The 22,263-nt window shown below is 37.9% G+C and overlaps 1 protein-coding gene across 1 annotated transcript in view; it reads left to right on the top strand.

The window, feature by feature from the left end:
- Positions 1–22,263, top strand: part of ALMS1 (ALMS1 centrosome and basal body associated protein) — a 169,892-nt gene that overhangs the window by 62,767 nt on the left and 84,862 nt on the right. Inside the window, exons 9-10 of the mRNA XM_069494170.1 lie at positions 397–530; positions 5,491–7,331. Of these exons, the coding sequence (XP_069350271.1) occupies positions 397–530; positions 5,491–7,331 (1,975 nt within the window). The remainder of the gene's footprint in view (positions 1–396; positions 531–5,490; positions 7,332–22,263) is intronic.

Raw genomic sequence — 22,263 nt, 5'->3', positions numbered from 1 at the left:
CATTTAAAGTGATCTTTTTATAGAAATATCTACAGTATGGCTTTTAAAAGTCAGACTTTTCCATCTGTTCTCCTCTGATCTTGGAAACTAAGCAGGTTCAGGCCTGGTTAGTACTTGGATGGGAGACGGCCTGTAGGCTTTTTTTAAAAAATAAAAAAAAATCTATATTGCAATAAATTTAATATAATTGAAAAAATAAGTAAATAAAAATAAGACTGTTCAGTGAAACGATCTCTGTCAAGAATTTCTATTAGGTTGTCATATAATTGAGAACACGTGCCTTAGCATGTTGTAGGCATTAAATTGCGTATATTAATGATCTTCTGTGTTATAATCGTTGACAAATTGTCACTTTTGCAATTTATTGTCTCAAGTGTTTCTATGCTTTCTCTCCAGCCTGGAATATGAAGTTTAATTTGGCACATGATTATGGATACTCCATTTCAAAATTAAATGAAGATGACAGGAGAAAAGTAGAAGAGATCAAGGCAGAGTTGTTTGGTCATGGGAGAACAACTGACTTGTCCAAGGTATTAAAAGAAATCTAGAAATGAGAAAATGTGAAAGAATGAGTGATGGAATTTAGATCCCTTGGGCACTGATAATCTTTGGCTAAAGTGTTAGGAGTCTTAATTCTTCAAAAGTCAAGATGTAAGGATGAGATTCTGTAATTTTTGATTAACTCCAAATTCATCTATGAGAAAAATTTATCTTCTTAGAAAAAAAAGAACTGATTTGCTTGTTTTATCAATATATTGTTAAAGCAGACAGACTAAACATCACCCTTATTTTCTTTTCAGGGTGCTATCTTGAAATGCAGATAAATTCCAGCTATTTTTAGATGCTTGTTTTCTGCTTAAGAATACAGAGCTATAACAGCTTATATATAGATGACTTTCTTTTTAATGGAACTTATTTTCCTTCTGTTATGAACTATTTCATGCATAGATGAGAGAATATATGAATTTTTTTTTTTTTTTTTTTTTTGGAGACAGAGTCTTGCTCTGTTGCCTGGACTAGAGTGCTGTGGTGTCAGCCTAGCTCACAGCAACCTCAATCTCCTGGGCTCAAGCAATCCTTCTGCCTCAGCCTCCTGAGTAGCTGGGACTACAAGCATGTGCCACTATGCCCGGCTAATTTTTTCTATATATTTTTAGTTGTCCAGATAATTTCTTTCTATTTTTTTTAGTTAGAGACGGGGTCTCACTCTTGCTCAGGCTGGTCTCGAACTCCTGAACTCAAACAATCCACCAGCCTTGGCCTCCCAGAGTGCTAGGATTACAGGCGTGAGCCACTGTGCCCAGCCTGAATCATTTATATAAAGAATAAAGGCAAGCAAAAAAATTCCTGTATGTTGGCTATTCAGCTTGAAAAAAAGAACATTATGAATACTGTTGAAGTCGTTTGTGTCCCTTTCCCCAGTCTTATCTTGACATGTATTGATTTCCTTGCTCTTCAGTATGGTTTTGAACTCTATATAGATGGTATCAGCATGGTATATATTCTCCTGAGAGTTGGGTTTTTCAGTCTTAAGTTTTTGAGATTCTTCTATCTAGATGTACATAGTTTTAGTTTATTCATTAGTGTATAATATTCCAATGTGTGAGTATATCACAGTTTATCCATTCTCCTTTAGATAAGGCATTTGATCTGCTATTATGAATAGTAATAGGGTATGATAATACCTCTCTTATAGGATTTTCGTATGGATTGTATGAGATAATGCCTATAAAATGCTTAGTAGAATGTGATATCTAGTTAGTGATCAATAACTGGCAGCTATGATTATTATTAATTCTATATGAATTGATACAGCTATCATATGTGTGGATTTTATGGCCTGATGCATACAGAATTTCTTAGAAAACTACTCTTCAGTGATATATTAATAGCTTAATTATTTGGCTTATCTCAATTTTGGAAAAGCTTTTTAAAAGTATAAAAAATTAGATTAGATTTTACATAAATGCTTGTGAAAAACAAAATTAACAAATGACAAAAATGAATGGATAATTAGCTGTCCTAGCACTATTTTTTTTAAAGTACCTATTTTTTCCAGTGTTCTGCATTTCCCCTATTTTTTTAAATTTTCATGTGTTGATATTTCCAGACCCCTCAGCAATCAGATTGCCTCCATTTGGGTAGACTCTAGTTGTCTGTGTTTTTCTTAAAATAGGGTGTGCTGAATTAGATGAAACACAGAATTTCACATGTGATCTGACCAGCATGAAGTATATTTGATAATTCTCTTTCTGCCACTGAATTCTAGATTTCTAATGGTCACAGTGTACTTGGGCATTTTTAAGAAATACAAACTGCTGCCAAGATTTCTATTGTCATTTCTTGTGTCTATAATGTTTTTAAAAACTCTGATGTATTTCTTCTTATTGGTTTTACATCAGTATTCAAGCCTATTGGAATGATTTTTAATCTAAATTTGGTCATTTATTAAATATCCCTTCCAGCATTTTGCCATTGGTATATTTGGCAACTTTTTATCCAAATTAGTGATAAAAGTCTTTACTAAAACATTTTCCAGAACAGACTATGCATACTATATAGCTTATCTGGAAATGATTATGTGAAAATACTAAAATTTACCTGGCAAATACTAAAGCTATAAGAATTTTTAAAATGAAAAATTTTTATGAAAGATGTTTATGATTATTATGAAAGCTTGAAAGATGTGATGGGAGGAGGTCGGGCATGGAGTGTTCAAAAAATTGTAAGATACGGATTTTTGGAAAGGAGGAAGAGAAATATATTTTGGCATGAGTATAAGTTTAATCATACCCAGTTTTAAGAGGCTGGAATAAGTTTATTTTTCTCAATTTAGGGTGTTTGCTTCCCAGTGATATGTCAGGAGGTATCAGGGTAATAAGAAGCCACAAAATAAAAATGACATTAAGTATCAGTTTTATGCAGTACTAGTTAATTTTTTAAATCTTTTAGTTAACATTTTGTTATGAAATAATTGTAGTTTAACATGCAAGAGATAATATGGAGAGATCACGTGTACCCTTTATCCAGTTTCCCCTAAAGGTAACATTTGCAAAACTGTAGTGATATATCACAACCACAGTATTGATACTGATACAGTCAAGGCACACTGAACATTTACATCACAGCAGGGGTGCCTCATGATGCCCTGTAATAGCTACATCGACTTCTTTCCTGTGCCCACCATGTACTTAACCCCTAGCAATTACTAATTTGTTCTCCATTTCTATAATTTTATAATTTCAAGGATGTCTTATACATGAAATCATATAGTATGCAACCTTATTGATATTTTTCACTCAGCATAATTATCTGGAGATTCATCCAGATTGTTGTGTGTATCAGTAGTTTTTGTTTTTATTGTTATGTAGTATTTCATGGTTTAGATGTACCACAGTTTAAATATTCACCTATTGAAGGACATCTTAGTTGTTTTCCAGTTTTTGGCTTTGCAAATAAAACTACTAAAAACATTTTATGTGTGAGTTTTTGTGTGAACATAAGTTTTTGGTAGTTGCATATTTAGTGTTTTTAAATTTTTTTTTGAAGAGACAGTCGGTGTCTTGCTATGTTGTTCAGGCTGGTCTTGAACTCCTGGCCTCAGGTGATCTTCCTGCCTCAGCCTCCCCAAGTCCTGGGATTACAGATGTGAGCCACCACGCCCAGCCCATGTTTAGTTTTTTGAGAGACAGCCACACCATTTTCCAGGGTGGTTATACCATTTTATATTCCCATCAGCAATGTATGAGCAATCCATTTACTCCATATCCTCACCAGCATTTTTATTTTACCCATTCTAATAGGGAAATAGTGATATCTTATTGTGGTTTTAATTTGCGTTTCCTTAATGGTTTTTGATGTTGAACATCTTTTTGTATCTTTATTTCCTATCTCTGAATCCTATTCAGTGAAATGTCTATGTCTTTTGCCATTTTCTAATTGGATTTTATTTTTAACTATTGAGTTCTTTGAATATGTTAGATACAAGTCCTTTATTGGCTGTGAGGTTTGCAAATGTTAATATTTTCTTTCAGCCTATAGCTGGGAGACAGAGGGACACCTCATTTTGCTGGGTGGGTATGAAAGTCTGGGCTTCCCACGTGATCTTCACAGATACGAGAGGGGAGGGAAAACTCATTGTCAGCCAGCAGGGATGAAAGTAAGTCCTGGGCTCCTACTTGGCCTTCTCTGTAGCACCCTGGCATGGGTGTTGGGTTGCCTCATAATTTACAGCAAGAGTAGAAGTCTAGGCTCCTTCCTTGGCTGTTGCTGATGTAGGTGTGGGTGGGGCTACAGTTTTTCCTGTGGTGGTTGGCTAGAGTAGAGCAGTTATTATCTAAATGTTTTCTGTCTTGCTAGGATGCACCTTTACTGGTTTTTGGCAAGTGAGAGCAAATTTTTGTTAGGGCTTTTGTCTGTGGTGTTGTTCCTTTTGGCTTCTTTAGCTCCGGGCCCGTATATATGAGACAAAAAGAAAACCCAGGGATCTCGACACCATATTATTCCTCAGGTCCCTAGATCCCTAGCCATTCTGCTTTCTTCTTTACATCTTTCAGATTCTCCTTATATTTGTTTTATATGTAATGTCCAGGTAGTTTAATTCTACTTAGCAGGAGAAATAGGGAAAAGTACATCTCTCTACTCCATCATGTGGGAAGATGCAGCATAATTTAAAATATTTTCATATCAAATTAAATGTTGCTATATCATCAAATAGAATGCCAAATTATAATGACTTTTTAGATAAAACATAGAAACCTTAAAGAAATTTTATATTTATGGTAGCTTTTGCTACTGATCCTATGACCCAGGAAAAGATGTTAGTTTCTTTTTCCTGCTCCTAGGGGTTTTATTAGGATGTAGGTCAAACCTCTGAAGTAGAGTGTCAAAAATACAACAGCTTAAATAAGGTAGAATTTTATTTTATTTTTTTCATGTCATAGTCCAGGGAAAGTGAGCTCTATTCCTTGAGGTCTCCAAGTACCCATACTGGCTAGCTATCCTTACACTTGGCTTCCAAGGTTGTTCCAGGCATGGTGACAGTAGTGGCAGTGAAGGTTGAGAACTTGATTTTAAGGACAGGAAGCGGAAGTTGTATTTAACATTTTTGCTCATATTACATCGGCCTAAACCTAGTCATATGATCACAACTAGCTGCAAAAAAAAGAAACAGAATATCTCTCATTTGGTGGCTATGTGGTTAGCAAAAGTTTGCATGAGGGAAGGAGAGTGAGAATATATACTGGAGGACGATAGTAGTCTTTGCTGTGTTTACTTTAATAGAAAATTATGAGAACTCCCTGAGTGGTCTTAGTTATCGTGAGCCTTTTTTATTCTGTAGTCAACTATCTTTTTCTTGCTGTTTTCTTTGATCTTTTTATTATAAAAGGATGACATGACCTTCATGGTCAAATCTTAGCCTGGATATAAAACTGATTTTTATATAATTATTTGTACTACTTCAAGTAAGAACCTGTTTATATCTTCTAGGGTTTACAGAGTCCACGGGGAATAGGATGCAAGCCAGAAGCTGTATGTAGTCACATTATTATTGAGAGCCATGAAAAAGGATGTTTCAGGACTCTAACTGCTGCTGAACAGCCACAATTGGACAGCCGCACTTGTGTTTTCAGATCTTCTGACCCCTCAGAGATGATCAGAGGACGGCGGAGCCCATCATCATGGAAAGCTGGGCACATCAACCTTTCCGCATCCCTAGACCAGAGCAACCCCCGTCTCAAAGTCTGGAATTCCTTACAGTTACGAAGTCATTCCCCATTCCAAGACTTTGTATCTGATGACTTCAAAATTAGCAAGGGTGTTCGAATGCCATTCCATGAAAAGATGAATCCTTGGCTCTCGGAGTTAGTAGAACCTGCTTTTGTGCCTCCTAAAGAAGTAGATTTTCATTCTTCATCACAATTGCTGCCCCCAGAACCCACGAAAAAGTTTACTACCTCCATCACTTTTTCATCTCACCGACATTCTAAATGCATTTCAGATTCCTCTGTGTTAAAGGTTGGTGTTTCTGAAGGTAGCCAGTGTACTGGAGCATCTGTGGGGGTATTTAATTCTCATTTCACTGAAGAGCAAAATCCTCCTAGAGATCTAAATCAGAAAACCTCTTCCCCTTCATCATTTAAAACACGTAGTCATTCACCAGATAAAGATGTGACTATTTTAGCGGAAGGTAGTAGGAAAAGCCAAAAATTACCTGTTGATTTTGAGCATTCTCATAAAGAAGAAAAACTCTTAGAAAGATCAGATTTTAAAGGCAGTCATTCTGAACCCAGTGCCAGTGCAAATTGTAGCAATTTTAAGGAAGTTCAGTTTTCTGGTAACCATACCCTCATTAGCATGGGCGGACCAAGTTCCACCCTAGGAATAAGTCAGAAGAATGTAACTATAACTCCAGATATTCCTTCTTCCATTTTTCTTGAACAACGAGAGCTCTTTGAACAAAGCAGAGCCCCACATTCAGATCACCATGTGAGGAAACATCATTCTCCCCCTCCTCAACATCAGGATTATGTAGCTCCAATCCTTCCTTCTTGTGTTTTACTTGAACAACGAGAACTCTTTGAACAAACTAAAGCCCCACATGTAGATCATCAGATGAGAGAAAACCATTTTCCCCTTCCTCAAGGTCAGAATTATATAGCTTCAGACCTTCCTTCTCCCATTTTTCTTGAACAACGTCAAAGCAAAGCCCCAGGTATAGATGACCACATGAAAAAACACCATTTCCCCCTTCCTCAAGGTCAGGATTCTGTAGTAGAAAAGAATAATCAACATAAGCCTAAATCACATACTTCAAATATGATAAATGTTGAAGCCAAGTTCAGTAATGTCTCCCAGTCGGCCCCAAATCACTGTACATTAGAAACATCTGCATCTACTCCACCTTCAAATAGAAAAGCACTTTCTTGTGTTCGTATAACTCTTTGTCCCAAGACTCCTTCCAAATTGGATAGTGGAACCTTAGATAAAAGATTTCATTCATTGGATGCTGCTTCTAAAACAAGGATGAATAGTGAGTTTAACTTTGACCTACAAACTATATCTTCGAGATCATTGGAACCAACCTCCAAATTATTGACCAGTAAACCTGTAGCACAGGATCAAGAATCTTTAGGTTTTCTAGGACGTAAATCTTCACTGGACTTCCAAGTCGTACAGTCTTCTCTTCCAGATAGTAATACTGTTACTCAGGACTTGAAAACCATACCTTCTCAGAATAGACAGATAGTAACCTCAAGGCAAATACAAGTGAACATTTCAGATTTGGAAGGATATTCCAATCCAGAGGGGACTCCGATAACTGCAGATCGGTGAGTCTCATTGTGATAACAAGCAAGCTGCTGGAATTTGTGATAAAGGGTTTAAAATGCTTTAAGCAGATTTAAGTGCTTGGGGGAAAGGTGGTGTGATTTCTCTGATGGGAGGTTGTTTCTGGCTAATCTTCTGGAAGTCTTTCAAGGAATAAATAAGTAAGTAAGAAAAAAATGTGGAAGTAATGTACTTATACTTTCAAAGGGCTTTTGGCAAGGCTTAACATCAAGTGTTTTAAAAAACTGTATTTCTTTGAGAAGAATCTTTGGTCATCCAATGGTACAATTACTAATTCCCTATTTATTGTTTTGGAGATAATGCTGAAGATCTCCTTTGGGAGCTTGTGTACATGCACATTGTCTGTCTCTTTCTGTTTCTGTCTTTCTTTGTCCCTCTCTGTCTTCCTCTCTCCCTCTCTCCTATCTCTGGTTCCATTTCAGGATTTCTCTCAAATATTTAATATTTTACAAAGAAAAAAATATAGCTTTCCAGTGGAGAATTTTGGTAGATACCACTTTAAGTGATTAAGATTAACATCACCAGTAAAGCATATCAGCATAACGTGCTCCCTGAAGTGATGCCCCATCTCACAATGTATTGTAGGAGAGGAAACTGAATTCAGGGGTAAATGCATTAGATTTATATTATTCAGCCTAATTTTAGTGCTTTGTCATTAATTCTGCTTTACCTTAATGAGTCTCTTACAATGTGGCAAAACAAAATTACTTGTGTGTTTAATGTTTATTATTGTTGAGAAAGTATCATACCACAGTAGAAAGCACTAGGCTTAGAAAGGAGGAAGGGAATAAATGTTTATTCAACATCCACATGTGATAGTAGTCGTGGCAATGAGGGACTTACATGTGCTATCTTATTTAGTCTTCATAACTTTGTAAGTCCCACAAAGTAGGTGATGACATCCCTGTTCACCCACTGGAAAACTGAGACACTGACACTGTTACTTGTGCCAACTGATGCTGTTTGTAAGCAGAAGAATGGACATTCAAAATGCTGTCTGTATAATCAAAGCGAGAGCTTGTTCCCCTACATAGTACTGTCCGCCACAATTCTGAACCCTACTTCTGATTCTTCTTCCAGCTGTGATCTTGGACACTCATTTAATATCTTTGGCATTCATGGAAGATTATGGAAGGAAAACTTTGGAAAGTTGACTTACAGAGGAGTTGCAGAAATAGTACAACAAAGAGTTTCCATGTTAGTTATCTATTGCCTGTAACTTATTACCCTGAAATGTAGCAACTTAAAACAGTTAACATCTGAAAGTGTCCGTAGGTCAGAAATCCAGGCTTAGTTTATATGGGTACTTCTGGCTTAGATTCTCTCACAAGATTGCAAACCAGGCATTGGCTGCAACTTGGACTCATCTGAAGGCTCATTTGAGAGGGCGTGCTTCCAAGCTCACTCACGTGACTTTGGCCAGAGACATTTATGACATTTAAGCTTCTCTCAGTGAGCAAGTGAGAGAGCAAGAGAGGGTGCTCAAGACAAAAGCCATAGTCTTTTTGTAACCTAACATTGAAAGTGACATCTCATCACCTCTCACGTGTTCTGTTCACTAGAAATGAGCCATTCTATGCACCCTGACACTCAGGGGTAGGGAGTTACACAAGAGCGTGAATGACAGGAGGTAGAGATCCTTTGAGGGATATTTTAGAGGTTTCCATGTACCCTTTTTTTTTTTTTTTTTTTTAAGGCAGTTTCTCACTCTGTTGCCCGGGCTAGAGTGCCATGGCGTCAGCCTAGCTCACAGCAACCTCAAACTCCTGGGCTTAAGCAATCCTTCTCCTTCAGCCTCCCAAGTAGCTGGGACTACAGGCATGCGCCACCATGCCTGGTTAATTTTATATATATATATATATATATATATGTATATATTTTTAGCTGTCCAGATAATTTCTTTCTATTTTTTAGTAGAGACAGGGTCTCGCTCTTGCTCAGGCTGGTCTTGACCTCCTGACCTCGAGCTATCCTCCTGCCTCGGCCTCCCAGAGTGCTAGGATTACAGGCGTGAGCCACCGCGCCTGGCCTCCATGTACCCTTTACTGAAGCTTCTCCTTATGTTAACATCTTACTGTAACATTGTAACCATAAAATATTTATCAAAACTAGGAAATTATCCTTGGTATAAAACTGTAACAAAAGTATAGACTGCTTGGATTTTGCCAGGTTTTTCCACAAATGAACCTTTTTTGTGTCAGATCCAACCTAGGATCCCCTTCTTGCCTTTTAGTTGTCATGTCTTCTTAATCTCCTTTAATCTGTGACAGTTTCTCAGTCTTTCCTTGTCTTTCATGACCTTGACACTTTGAAAAGTGCTGATCAGTTATTTTAAAGAAAGCCCTTCAATTTAGCTTTGTATGATGTTGTCTCAAGATTAGATTGAGGCTATGTATTCTCAATACATCACAACAGGGAGCACATTATGTTGATATGCATTACTGGTGACGTCAACCCCGATCATTTGGATAAAGTAGTGTCTGCCAGGATTCTCCATGTAAAGTTACTCTTTTTCCTTTGTAGATACTAAATATTTCACGGGGATTTGTTAGTCTATGCAAATATCCTGTTTCTGCTTGACCTTTGACCACTACTTTTAGCATCCAATCAGTGGATCTTGGCTGTGGCAGTTATTACTGTAGTATTGTAATGGTGTTTTTCTGTGTCTCTCATTTCTTCTACATTCATTAATTGGAATTCTTCTATAAGGAAGAACTATTATTTCTTCACCATTTATTCCTTTAGTTATTTATTTACATTAATATAGACTCATGAGTATTTTTTTAATTTCAAAATATTAGGAGGGTACAAATGTTTTTGTTACATGGATAGCTTTTATAATGCTTAAGTCAGGGCCATTAGTGTGCCTATCACCTGAATAGTGTTCATTGTATCTGTTAGGTAGGTTTTTACCATTCCCCTCCTCCCTCTCCCAGTCTTGATTTCTAATGACTTTTACTTCTGTCTGTACCCATGTGTGCCCATCAGTTAGTTCCAAATTGTTGGAGAGTACATGTGGTGTTTGATTTTCTATTCTTGAGCTATTAGGTTGGTGCAAAAATAATTGCGGTTTTAGCATTGTTGAAATTTCCTGCTTGATTTTGGAATACCTTCTTAAATGTGGTTATGTTATACATCATTTTAATGCGCATTTCTTGCTGTATAGTTTTTGCTAATGACTTGTTGTTTATTTTATATTTATTTTAGACTATGGAAATGATGTTAGACAAAAAGCAAATTCAAGCAATTTTCTCATTTGAGTTCAAAATGGGTCACAAAGCAGCAGAGACAACTAGCAACATCAACAACACATTGGGCCCAGGAACTGCTAACAAACGTACAGTGCAGTGGTGGTTCAAGAAGTTCTGCAAAGGAGATGAGAGCCTTGAAGATGAGGAGCACAGTGTCCAGCCGTCAGAAGTTGACAATGACCAATTGAGAGCAATCATTGAAGCCGATCCTCTGACAACTACACGAGAAGTTGCCAAAGAACTCAAGGTTGACTATTCTATGGGTCATTCATCATTTGAAGCAAATTGGAAAGGTGAAAAAGCTGGATAAGTGGGTGCCTCCGTGAGCTGACTGAAAATCAAAAAAATCATTGTTTTGAAGTGTTGTCTTCTCTCATTGTGTGCAACAAAAAACCATTTCTCGATCAGATTGTGACGTGTGAGGAAAAGTGGATTTTACATGACAACTGGCGATGACCAGCTCAGTGGTTGGACCAAGAAGCAGCCCCAAAGCATTTCCCAAAGTCAAACTTGCACCAAAAAAAGGTCCTGGTCACTGTTTGGTGGTGTGCTGCTGGTCTGATCCACTCCAGCTTTCTGAATCCCAGTGAAACCATTATATCTGAGATGTATGCTCAGCAAATCGATGAGATGCACCGAAAACTGCAACGCCTGCAGCCAGCATTGGTCAACAGAAAGGGCCCATTTCTTCTCCATGACAGCACCTGCTGCACGTCACACAACCAATACTTCAAAAGTTGAAGGATCTTTTTTATAAAAGGACTTCTTTTCCTTTGGGTAGATACTGAGGAATGAGATTGCTGGGTCAAATGTTAAGTCTATATTTATTTCTTTTAGAAATATCCATACTGTTTTCCACAGAGGTTGTACTAATTTGCAATTCCACAAATAGCATATAAGTGTTCCTTTCTGCATCCATGCCAGCAGCTAGTGTTTTTTGACTTTTGAGTAGCCATTCTGACACAGGAAAGGTAATATCTCATTGTGGTTTTAATTTGCATTTCCCTGATGATTAATGATGTTGAGCACTTCTTCATGTTTGTCAGTCATTTGTCTTCTTTTGAAAAGCTTCTGTTCATGTCTTTTGCCCACTTTTTAATGGAGTTGTTTTTTTCTTGCTAATTTGTTTGAGTTCTTTGTATTAGGTTGGTGCAAAAGTAATTGTGGTTTCGGATCATGATTTTTAAATCATTATAACTAGGCTCAAACACATCTTTCTTTCTTTCTTTCTTTTTTTTTTTGAGACAGAGTCTCACTCTGTTGCCTGGGCTAGAGTGCCGTGGCATCAGCCTAGCTCACAGCAACCTCAAACTCCTGGGCTTAAGCAATCCTTCTGCCTCAGCCTCCCGAGTAGCTGGGACTACAGGCATGCACCACCATGCCCGGCTAATTTTTCTATATATATTTTTAGCTGTCCATATAATTTCTTTCTATTTTTAGTAGAGACGGGGTCTCGCTCTTCCTCAGGCTGGTCTCGAACTCCTGACCTCAAGCAATCCTCCCGCCTCGGTCTCCCAGAGTGCTAGGATTACAGGCGTGAGCCACCGCGCCTGGCCTCAAACACATCTTTATTAATCAAAATAGGAACCGTTATAATCAACACATTTTTGCTGATGAGAATAAGTTTGTTTATTCCTGTAGCGTAAAAATCCATGCTTCGGGATTCGACGAACTCTTGGAAAGCATTTTCTGCATCCTGCTGGTCGTGGAAGCGTTTTCCCTGCAAAAAGTTGTTGAGATGCTTGAAGAAGTGATAGTCGGTTGGTGAGAGGTCAAGTGACTGTGGTGGATGAGGCAAAACTTTGTAGTCCAATTTGTTCAACTTTTGAGGCGTTGGTTGTGCGATGTGTGGTCAGGCGTTGTCGTGGAGAAGAATTGGGCCCTTTCTGTTGACCAATGCCGGCTACAGGTGTTGCAGTTTTCAGTGCATCTCATGGATTTGCTGAGCATAGCTCTCAGATGTAATGGTTTCACTGGGATTCAAAAAGCTGGAGTGGATCAGACCGGCAGCACACCACCAAACAGTGACCATGACCTTTTTTTGGTGCAAGTTTGACTTTGGGAAATGCTTTGGGGCTGCTTCTTGGTCCAACCACTGAGCTGGTCATCGCCAGTTGTCGTGTAAAATCCACTTTTCCTCACATGTCACAATATGATCAAGAAATGATTCATTGTTGCATACAATGAGAGAAGACAACACTTCAAAACAACAAGTTTTTTTGATTTTTGATCAGCTCACAGAGTCACCCACTTATGCACCTTTTTCACTTTTCCAATTTGCTTCAAATGATGAATGACCCATAGAATAGTCAACCTTGAGTTCTTTGGCAACTTCTCGTGTAGTTGTCAGAGGATTGGCTTCAATGATTGCTCTCAGTTGGTCATTGTCAACTTCTGACGGCCGGACACTGTGCTCCTTATCTTCAAGGCTCTCATCTCCTTTGCAGAACTTCTTGAACCACCACTGCACTGTACGTTTGTTAGCAGTTCCTGGGCCCAATGCGTTGTTGATGTTGCTAGTTGTCTCTGCTGCTTTGTGACTCATTTTGAACTCAAATGAGAAAATTGCTTGAATTTGCTTTTTGTCTAACATCATTTCCATAGTCTAAAATAAATATAAAATAAACAACAAGTCATTAGCAAAAACTATACAGCAAGAAATGCGCATTAAAATGATGTACAGCATAACCATATTTATTTAAGAATGTATGCCAGTATCAGACAGGAAATTTCAACAATGCTAAAACCGTAATTACTTTTGCACCAACCTAATATAAAGAACTCAAATTAGCAAAATTTTCTTTCTGGATATTAGCCCTTTATGGGGTGTATAGTTTGTGAATATTTTCTCCCATTTTGTAGGTTGTCTGTTTACTCTGCTGATTATTTTCTTTGCTGTGAAGAAGCCTTTTAATTTAATTAAGTCCCATTTATTTATTTTCGTTGTTGCTGTAATTGCCTTTGGGGTGTTAATCATAAATTCTTTGCCTAGGACGATGTCTATAAGAGTTTTTCTTCTAGAGTTTTTATGGTTTCATGCCTTACATTTAATTTTTTTATCCATCTTGAATTAATTTTTGTAAATGGCAGGAGATAGAGGTCCTGTTTCATTCTTCTGCATGTGGCTATCCAATTTTTCCAGCACCATTTATTGAATAAGACTTCTTTTCTCCAGTGTGTGTTGTCTGCTTTGTCCAAGATTGGTTAGTTGTAGGTAGATGGTTTTATATCACATTCTCTGTTTTGACTCATTGGTCTATGTTTCCATTTTTGTACCAATAACATGCTGTTTTGGTTACTATAGGCTTGTTATATAGTTTGAAGTCTAGTACTGTGATGACTCCAGATTTGTTCTTTTTGCTTGAGATTGCTTTGGCTATTTGGGTTCTTTTTTGTTTCCATATGAAGCTTAGGATTATTTTTTTCTAGATCTGTGAAATAAGACTTTGATATTTTAATGGTGATTGCGTTGAGTCTGTAAATCACTTTGGGCACTATGGACATTTTAAAGATGTTGATTCTACTGATCCGTGAGCATGAGAATTTTTTTCCATTTGTTTGGTCTTCTGTGATTTTTTTTCATCAATATTTTGTAGTTTTCCTTGTAGAGATCATTTACCTCCTTGATTAAGTATATTCCTAAGTATTTTATTTTTGTTGTAGCTATTGTGAATAGCATAGGGTTTTTGATTTGTCTGTAAGCTTGACTGTTGTTAGTTTATATAAGTGCTGTTGACTTGCATACACTGATTTTATAATGTGAGACTTTTCTGAATTTATTTATCAATTCTAGAGTCTTTTGATGGAGACTTTGGGATTTTCTAGATATAAGATCATGTTATCAGCGAAAAGCAATAGTTTGACCTTCTCTTTCCTGATTTGGATGCCCTTTAATTCTTTCTCTTGCCTGATTTCTCTGGGTAGGACTTCCAATACTATGTTGAATAGAAGTGGTGACAGGGGGCACCCTTGCTCCAGTTCTTAGGGGGAATGCTTTTAACTTTTCTCCATTCAGTATGATGTCGGCTGTGGGTTTGTTATATAATGCTTTTGTAATTTTGAGATATGTTCCTTCTGTGCCTAGTTTTTGAGGGTTTTTATCATGAAAGGAAGCTGGATTTTGTTAAATGCTTTTTCTACATCTGTTGAGATGATCATATGATCTTTGTTTTTGCTTGTGTTTATGCGATGAATCATATTTATTGATTTACATGTGTTGAACCATCCTTGCATCCTTGAGATAAAGCCCACTTGGTTACGATGGATTACTTTTTTGATGTGCTGTTTAATTCAGTTTGCTAGTATTTTATTAAGGATTTTTGCTTCTATATTCATAAGGAATATTGGTCTGTAGTGGTTTTTGTTGTTGTTGTTGTTGTTGTTGTTGTTGTGTCCTTTCCTGGCTTTGTTATCAAGGTGGTACTGGCTTCATAGAATGAGTTAGGGAGGAGTCCCTTCTCCTGGATGTTATGAAATAATTTCTGTAGGATGGGTAGCAGCTCTTCTTTGTAGGTTTGGTAGAGTTCAGCTGTGAATCCATCTGGTTCAGGGTTTTTTTGATTGGGAGATTTTTTTATTACTGCTTTAATCTCACTGCTTGTTATTGGTCTATTCAGGAGTTTTGTTTCTTCCTAGTTGAGTATTGGGAGGTTGTGTGTTTCCAGGAATTTGCCCTGTGTTTTTGAGTTTATGTGCTTAGAGATTTTTCATAGTATTCATAGATGATATTTTGTATTTGTGTGCCATCAATTGTAATATCTCCTTTGTTATTTCTGATTGAGCTTATTTGGGTCCTTTCTCTTCTAGTCCTGGTTAATCTAGCCAAGAGATCTATTGATTTTGTTTATCTTCTCAGAGAACCAACTTTTTGTTTCATTGACCCTTTGAATTTTTTTTTTTTTGGTTTCCATTTCATTTGGTTCTGCTGTGAGCTTTGTTATTTCATTTCTTCTGCTGGCTTTGAGTTTGGTTTGCTTTTCCTTTTCTAGTTCCTTGAGATGTGACATTAGGTTGTTTATTTGTTATCTTTCTGTCTTTTTCATGTGACAATTAAGGCCATGAATTTTCCCCTTAGGACTGCTTTTGCTGAATCCATAAATTTTGATAGCTTGTGTTCCCTCTGTTGTTCAGTTCAAGGAATCTTTTGATTTCCATCTTAATTTCATCATTGACCCAAAAATTGTTCAGCAGCAGGTTGTGCTGTCCATAACTTTGTGTAGATTTGAGTGTTTCTCTTGGAATTGATTGCTGTTTTTATTCCACCGTGTTCTGGGAAGATACATGGTATAATTCCAGTTTTTTTGAATAGCAGAGACATGGTTTGTGACCTTAGATATGATCAATCTTAGAGAATGTCCCCTGTGGTGATGAGAAGAATGTATAGTCCTTCATTTTTGGGTAGAATTTTCTGTGAATGTCTGTTAGTTCCATTTGTTCTATAGTCCTATAAGATCATAATATCTTCTTGTTTAATTGTTCCCCTTACCATTATATAATGACCATATTTGTTTTTCTTTACAATTGTTGAAGTCAATTTTGTCTGATAAAAGAATGGCCAAACACAAAAGAATGGCCAAACCTTTTGTGGCTTTAGTTTGCCTAGGATATTTTTTTCCATTCCTTCACCTTAAGTTTGTGTGAGTCCTTGTGGGTTAGATGTGTTTCCTGGAGACAGCAGATACTTGGCTTGTGTTTTTTCATCCATTTAGTCAGCCTATATCTTTAGTGTGGAGCTTTCAGACCATTAACATTGACATTTGGGATGCTTTTCTGTTCATCATGCTGGGTAGTACGTTACTGCTTTCTTTTCCCTCTTGTGCTATTGTTTTATATGAGCTGTCAGCTTTAGCTTTTGGGTAGTTTTACACTGTTGGGTATCTATTGTGGTGATCCATATATAATGCAGTTCTGAGTGTTTCCTGTAGTTCTGGTCCTGACAAATTGCTTCAGTGTTTGCTTGTCTGAAAAAGTCTTTATTTCTCCATCAATTATGTACCTTAGTTTTGCAAGATACAAAATTCTAGGCTAGTAGTTCTTTTTAAAAAGACTGAAGATGGGGCCCCAATCCCTCTTGCTTTTAAGGTCTCCTCTGAGAAGTCTGCAGTTAGCCTGATGGGTTTTCCTTCGTAGGTTAGTTTTTGCTTTCATCTTGCTGCTTGTAGAATTTTCTCCTTTATTTTCGCTTTGGCCAGGTTGATGATTATTATGTGTCCTGGAGATGTCCTGTTTGCTATGAATCTTCCTGGTGTTCAATGACCATCTCATATGTGGATGTCTGCTCTCTGGTGATACAGGGAAGTTTTTCTCAATAATTCCCTCTAATAGATTTTCCACGCTTTTTACTCTTTCTTCTTCTCTCTCAGGGATATCTATAATTCGTATATTGGCCCACTTTGCGTAGTCCCATGTTTATCTGATTGTTCATTCCTCTTTATTCTCTTTTATGCATCGTTGACTGACTAGGTTAGCTCAAGAGCTTTTTCCTCAATTCCTGAGATTCTTTCTTCTGCTTGGTTTAGTCTGTTGTTGAAGCTTTCTGCTGTGTTTTGAAATTCCCTAAATGACTCTTTTATGTCTTTATGTTCTATTATTACCTTTCTTATGTTGTCTAGCTCTTTAGTGACTTTTTCATTTTTATCATTGATTTCCTGAAATATTTTTTGGCCTTCTTTTTGTTGGTTTTGAACGTTCTCTTCAATTTCACTCATCTTATTTGCCATCTATATTCTGAATTCCATTTCTGTCATTTTGACAATTTCCTTTTGATTGGAGTCTGCTACTGTAGTTCCATTGTGATCCCTTAATGGTGTTGAAATATTCTGTTTTTTCATGTTACCAGAGTTCTTTTGCTGGTTTCTTCTCATCTGAATCCTTTCTTCATGACTCAGGGCAAGAGGTTTGCGGGACACCTGTTCTTCTTTGCTGGGAACTCTCCTACTTAGTGAGAAGAAGGGTAGGTCCCTAGATGGCACTTTTGTGTCCTGCTATGGAATGTTGACCCAGCAGCGGAGGGGCAGGAGCACCGAGAGCCTGAAGTGTAGCTGTTCTTTCTCCTTTCCCTGTGATTGACATAGTTCAAGCTGGTGGTAGATGATCTTTGTGTGGCATGGTGAGTTGTTCCCCAGATTGTTGTAAGTTCAAGTTGGAGGCTGGGTAAGACCCTGTCCATGGAGGCTGGCATTGTGGGAGATTGCTCCACCTGGGGTCTTCCTGTGGAGGTGATAACGGCAGCTGGGTGAGAATATCTAGGCAGTGGTCTTGGGTGTCTGGGCTGTGGGTGTTTGCTCGAACCAGGTCCAGGTGTAATGGTGGCTTGAGGCTGGGAGGTCCCTGGAAGAGCATTGGACCTTGGAGTGGTTCCACGGGCCCAGCAGCAGTGGTGGAGACTCAGGGGTGGGGTTTTGGGATCCAGATACACAGCGCTGGACTCTCAGGGGTAGTATCACAGGCCTGGAGGGAGTTCTGGAGCCACAGGGGCATAGCTTTAGGTCTGAGCGCAGTGAGAGCCTCACCTGGAACTGGGAACCATGGAGATAGAGCTGTGTAGGTGATTGGCTCTTCTTGAAGTGGCATGGGGGCTGCAGATGCCACATTATGTGGGTGTGGGTCATTTCCAATGGCCCAGGGACCACAGAGGTGGGCCTGGGCTGCTGGACGTCTAGGGTTCTCACCTCCACCTAGGTCCTGCTGAGGCAATCGACCAAGACCTCCTAGGTGGTGCCTATGGTACCCGAGGCATCTCCTCTGCTCAGAGCCCATGCTGGAGGGTGGGGAGAGGTGCTTGGATCCCAGTCAGAGAGCATGGCATGGGGGAATGTCCACTCTGCCCACTTCCTTCTTGGCCCAGTGGGGGTGATGTGAGAGCTGCTGCTGCAAAGCTGAGTCCTGTACAGACCTGGCACTGTGCACCTGAGAGCTCAGGATGGCATCAGCTACAGATACCTGGGATCAGCAGTCATCTGATCCCTGCTGTGTGTGCTCTCCAGTGCAGTGCCTCTGCACAGACTCTAAGCAGCTCCTCAATCAGTGCAGAGGTCTGCATTGTTGGAGGGACCTCCTTCACAGCTTGGGCCACAGTGCCTGTGGGGTAAGCGGGAAGCCCCAGGGCTCTCTCCTCCTGAACGTCTCCACGTGGGGATGCCTTCCCACAGATCCCTTTGATCTTGCTGAACGAATTGCTCCTCCACTCTGAATGTCCCCCATCACTTCTCTAGAGTTTTACAGTGTTTTTTCCAAGAAGAGCCGTCTATAGGTGGGCATCCACCTGCAACTTTTGATCCTCTCCTTGAGAGCAGCACATGGGCTACTTCTGGTCCATCATCTTCTCCAGTCTGTATGATCAAGTGTTTATTTCATTCTTTGGATTATAATCCAATATTACTGTTATTCTTTTATTGCTCAAGTTGTTCCGCTAGCTTTTGAGAGCAATGGTCCCCAACCTTTTTGGCACCAGGGACCTGTTTCACAGGAGACGGTTTTTCATGGACCAGAGGTGGAGGTGATGGTTTCAGGATGATTCAAGCACATTACATTTATTGTGCACTTTATTTCTGTTGTTATTACATTGTAATATATAATGAAATAATTATACAACTCACCATGATGCAGAATCAATGCGAGCCCTGATCTGACAGGAGGTGGAGCTCAGGTGGTGATGTGAGTGATGGGAAGTGGCTGTAAATACAGATGAAGCTTTGCTTGCTCACCTGCCGCTGATCTTCTGCTGTGCAGCCCAGTTCCTAACAGGCCATAGACTAATACTGGTCCATTGCCTGGTGGTTGGGGACCGCAGTTTAAGAGCACTTTCAAGTTGGCTTCTGCACCCTGCCCAGATCTGGAACCAACTGTTTCCCCAAAAAACCCTCTCTTTTTTTTTTTTTTTAGAGAATGGTATTTAGAAAGCAAGATGTAAGTACCAGATTTGCTCATTGTTGCTGGGATGTTACTGTCTCTAGCATTAGTCAATAAGAAAAATATGTATTTATGTTAACTTATGCATATACTCACATCTGTATGCATTTCCATATCTATTAATTTCTCTCTGTATGTATATATATCTTTTTTTTTAAACCATGAGTTCATATTGATACCTCTGACAGCAGTCCAGAACCACAGATCCCCTTTCTTTATTTGTAACTTTTTTCTTCAATAGTGGTAAATCTGGCTCTCATTATCTGCAATATATTTACCCTAGTATACAAATAAAGTAGTTTCAGAATTCCTAACCTGTAACCGCTTGAGAAAACAAGTTCTTCAATTCAGCACAGTGTTTATGTACAGTTTTGAATTTAGCATTATATTATCTAGTCAAAATGCTGCTAAAGCTTCTTAGGTCAGCTTTTCTCTTCCCTGTACCCTTTAGTATAAGTAGGTGATTCATTTATAGCACAGTTAGATTCATTATTCTCATTCCGCACTCCCCCTTTGCCTCAAATCCTGGTTGACGTTTTTAAATTTCCACACTGTAACCTTATCTTTCTGTGGTATACAATTCTACCCATTGCCACAATTATATATAAGCAGTTCCATCAATCCAAAAATTCCCACATGCCATTCCTTTAGAGATAGTCCTTCCTCTGACTTCTGACAATCCCTAGTTTGTTTTCTTTCTTATAGTTATACCTTTCCAGAGTGTCATAAAAATGGAATCATAAGATATGTAATAGTCTTTTGGATCTGACTTTTTTTACTTTGCAAAATGAATTTGATTCATCCATCTTGTGTGAATCAGAAGTTGGTTCCTTTTTATTGTGCTAATAAAAGCAATAATATTAGTTTTATTGTTCTTTTGTATTATAGTTCCATTGTACAGATTACTACAGTTTGTTTATTCATTCACTCATTGAAGGATGTTTGAATTGTTTCCAGTTTGGAGCTATTAAAATTAGAGCTGCTATAAACATTTATGTACAGGTTTTTGTTTTTCTACGGTAAATAGGAGGAGTATTCCTGAGTCATATGGCATAGGTGTATATTTAACTTTATAAGAATTGTTTAGAACTAAACTAAACTAGACTACTTTTCCAGAGGGGCTGTATCACTTTGCATTCTTACTAGCAAAAATGAGCAGTCTAGTTACTCCACATCCTCACAAACATATGGTATTGTCAATATATTTTAGCCATTTTTACAGTTGTCCAGTGGTATCTCAACAGATTATGATGAACACCTTTTCAAGTGCTTATTTACCTTCCTCTTTGTTGAAGTGCTTTTTAAGTGGAGTTGTTTGTTTTCTTATTGTTGAGTTTTGAGAGTGCTTAATATATTCTGGATATAAGATTTTTATAGATATGTTATTTGCAAATATTTTCTCACAGTATATGACTTGTGTTTTCATCCTCTTAACTGGATCTTTCATAGAACAAAAGTTTTTAGTTTTGATCAAGTCCAATTAATTGATTTTTTAATGGATCATGCAATCATGTGGACAGTTCTTTTGTTGCTGCACTTTAAAAATATTCTACTTCCTTCTGAATTCCCTGGTTTCTAATGGAAAAATCTACAGTAATTTGAATTACTATTCTCCTATAAGTAAGAAACAGTGTATCATTTTTCTGTGATTAATTTTTTTCCTAGCAGATTGATCAAGTTTCTAGACATACACATTTCTTTGGTGCATCTTATTTGGAGATTGCTGAGTTTTTTAAGCCTATAGGTTTACAGATATACTCCAGAGAAACTGCAAGTTTGTTTCTAGACCACGGCAATAAAGTGACTATTGCAATAAAGCTAGTCACACGAATTTTTTTGTTTCCCAGTGTGTATAAAAGTTATATTTACACAATACTGTAGTCTATTAAGTAGGTAGTAGCATTATGTCTTTAAAAAACAATGTATATTCCTTAATATAAAAATGCTTTATTGCTAAAAAATGCAATCATCTGAGCCTTCAGCGAGTCATAATCATTTTTGCTGGTTGGATGGTCTTGCCTCAATGTTGGATGGCTCCTGACTGATCAGGATGGTGGTTCCTGAAGGCTGGAGTAGCTGTGGCAATGTCTTAAAATAAGACAGCAATAACGTTTGTCACATATGTTGATTCTTCCTTTCACTAAAAATTTCTTAGTAGCACATGACGATGTTTGATAGAACTTTACCCATAGTAGAACTTTTTTCAAAATTAGAGTCAATCCTCTCAAACCCTGCTGCTGCTTTATCAATTAAATTTATGTAATATTTGAAATCCTTTGTTGTTATTTCAACAATGTTTATAACATCTTCACCAGGAATAGATTGCATCTCAAGAAACCCCTTTCTTTGTTCATTCGTAATAAGCAACTCCTCATCCCTTCATGAGATTGCAGCAGTCACATCCTCAGTCTCTACTTCTAAATCTAGTTCTCTTGATATTTTCACCACATAGGCAGTTACTTCCTCCACCGAAGTCTTGAACCCCTAAAAGTCATCCATTTGGGTTGGAACCACCTTCTTTCAAACTCCTGTTCATGTTGATATTTTGACCTCCTCCCATGAATCACAAATGTTCTTAATAGTATCTAGAATGGTGAATCCTTTCCAGAAAGTTTTTGATTTACCCAGATCCATCAGAGAGGAATCCCTGTCTGTGGCAGCTCTAGTGTCCTACTTAGAGTTCTTTTGTCTTTTATTATACTTATTATTAGGTATTTGATATTTTGGATGATATTTTTATACTTTTACATTT

The sequence above is a fragment of the Eulemur rufifrons genome, chromosome 19 (genome assembly GCF_041146395.1).
Source record: "Eulemur rufifrons isolate Redbay chromosome 19, OSU_ERuf_1, whole genome shotgun sequence".
Lineage (NCBI taxonomy): Eukaryota > Metazoa > Chordata > Mammalia > Primates > Lemuridae > Eulemur > Eulemur rufifrons.
Note: the sequence above shows the minus strand (reverse complement) of the source record. Positions and strands in the feature narration are given on the sequence as shown.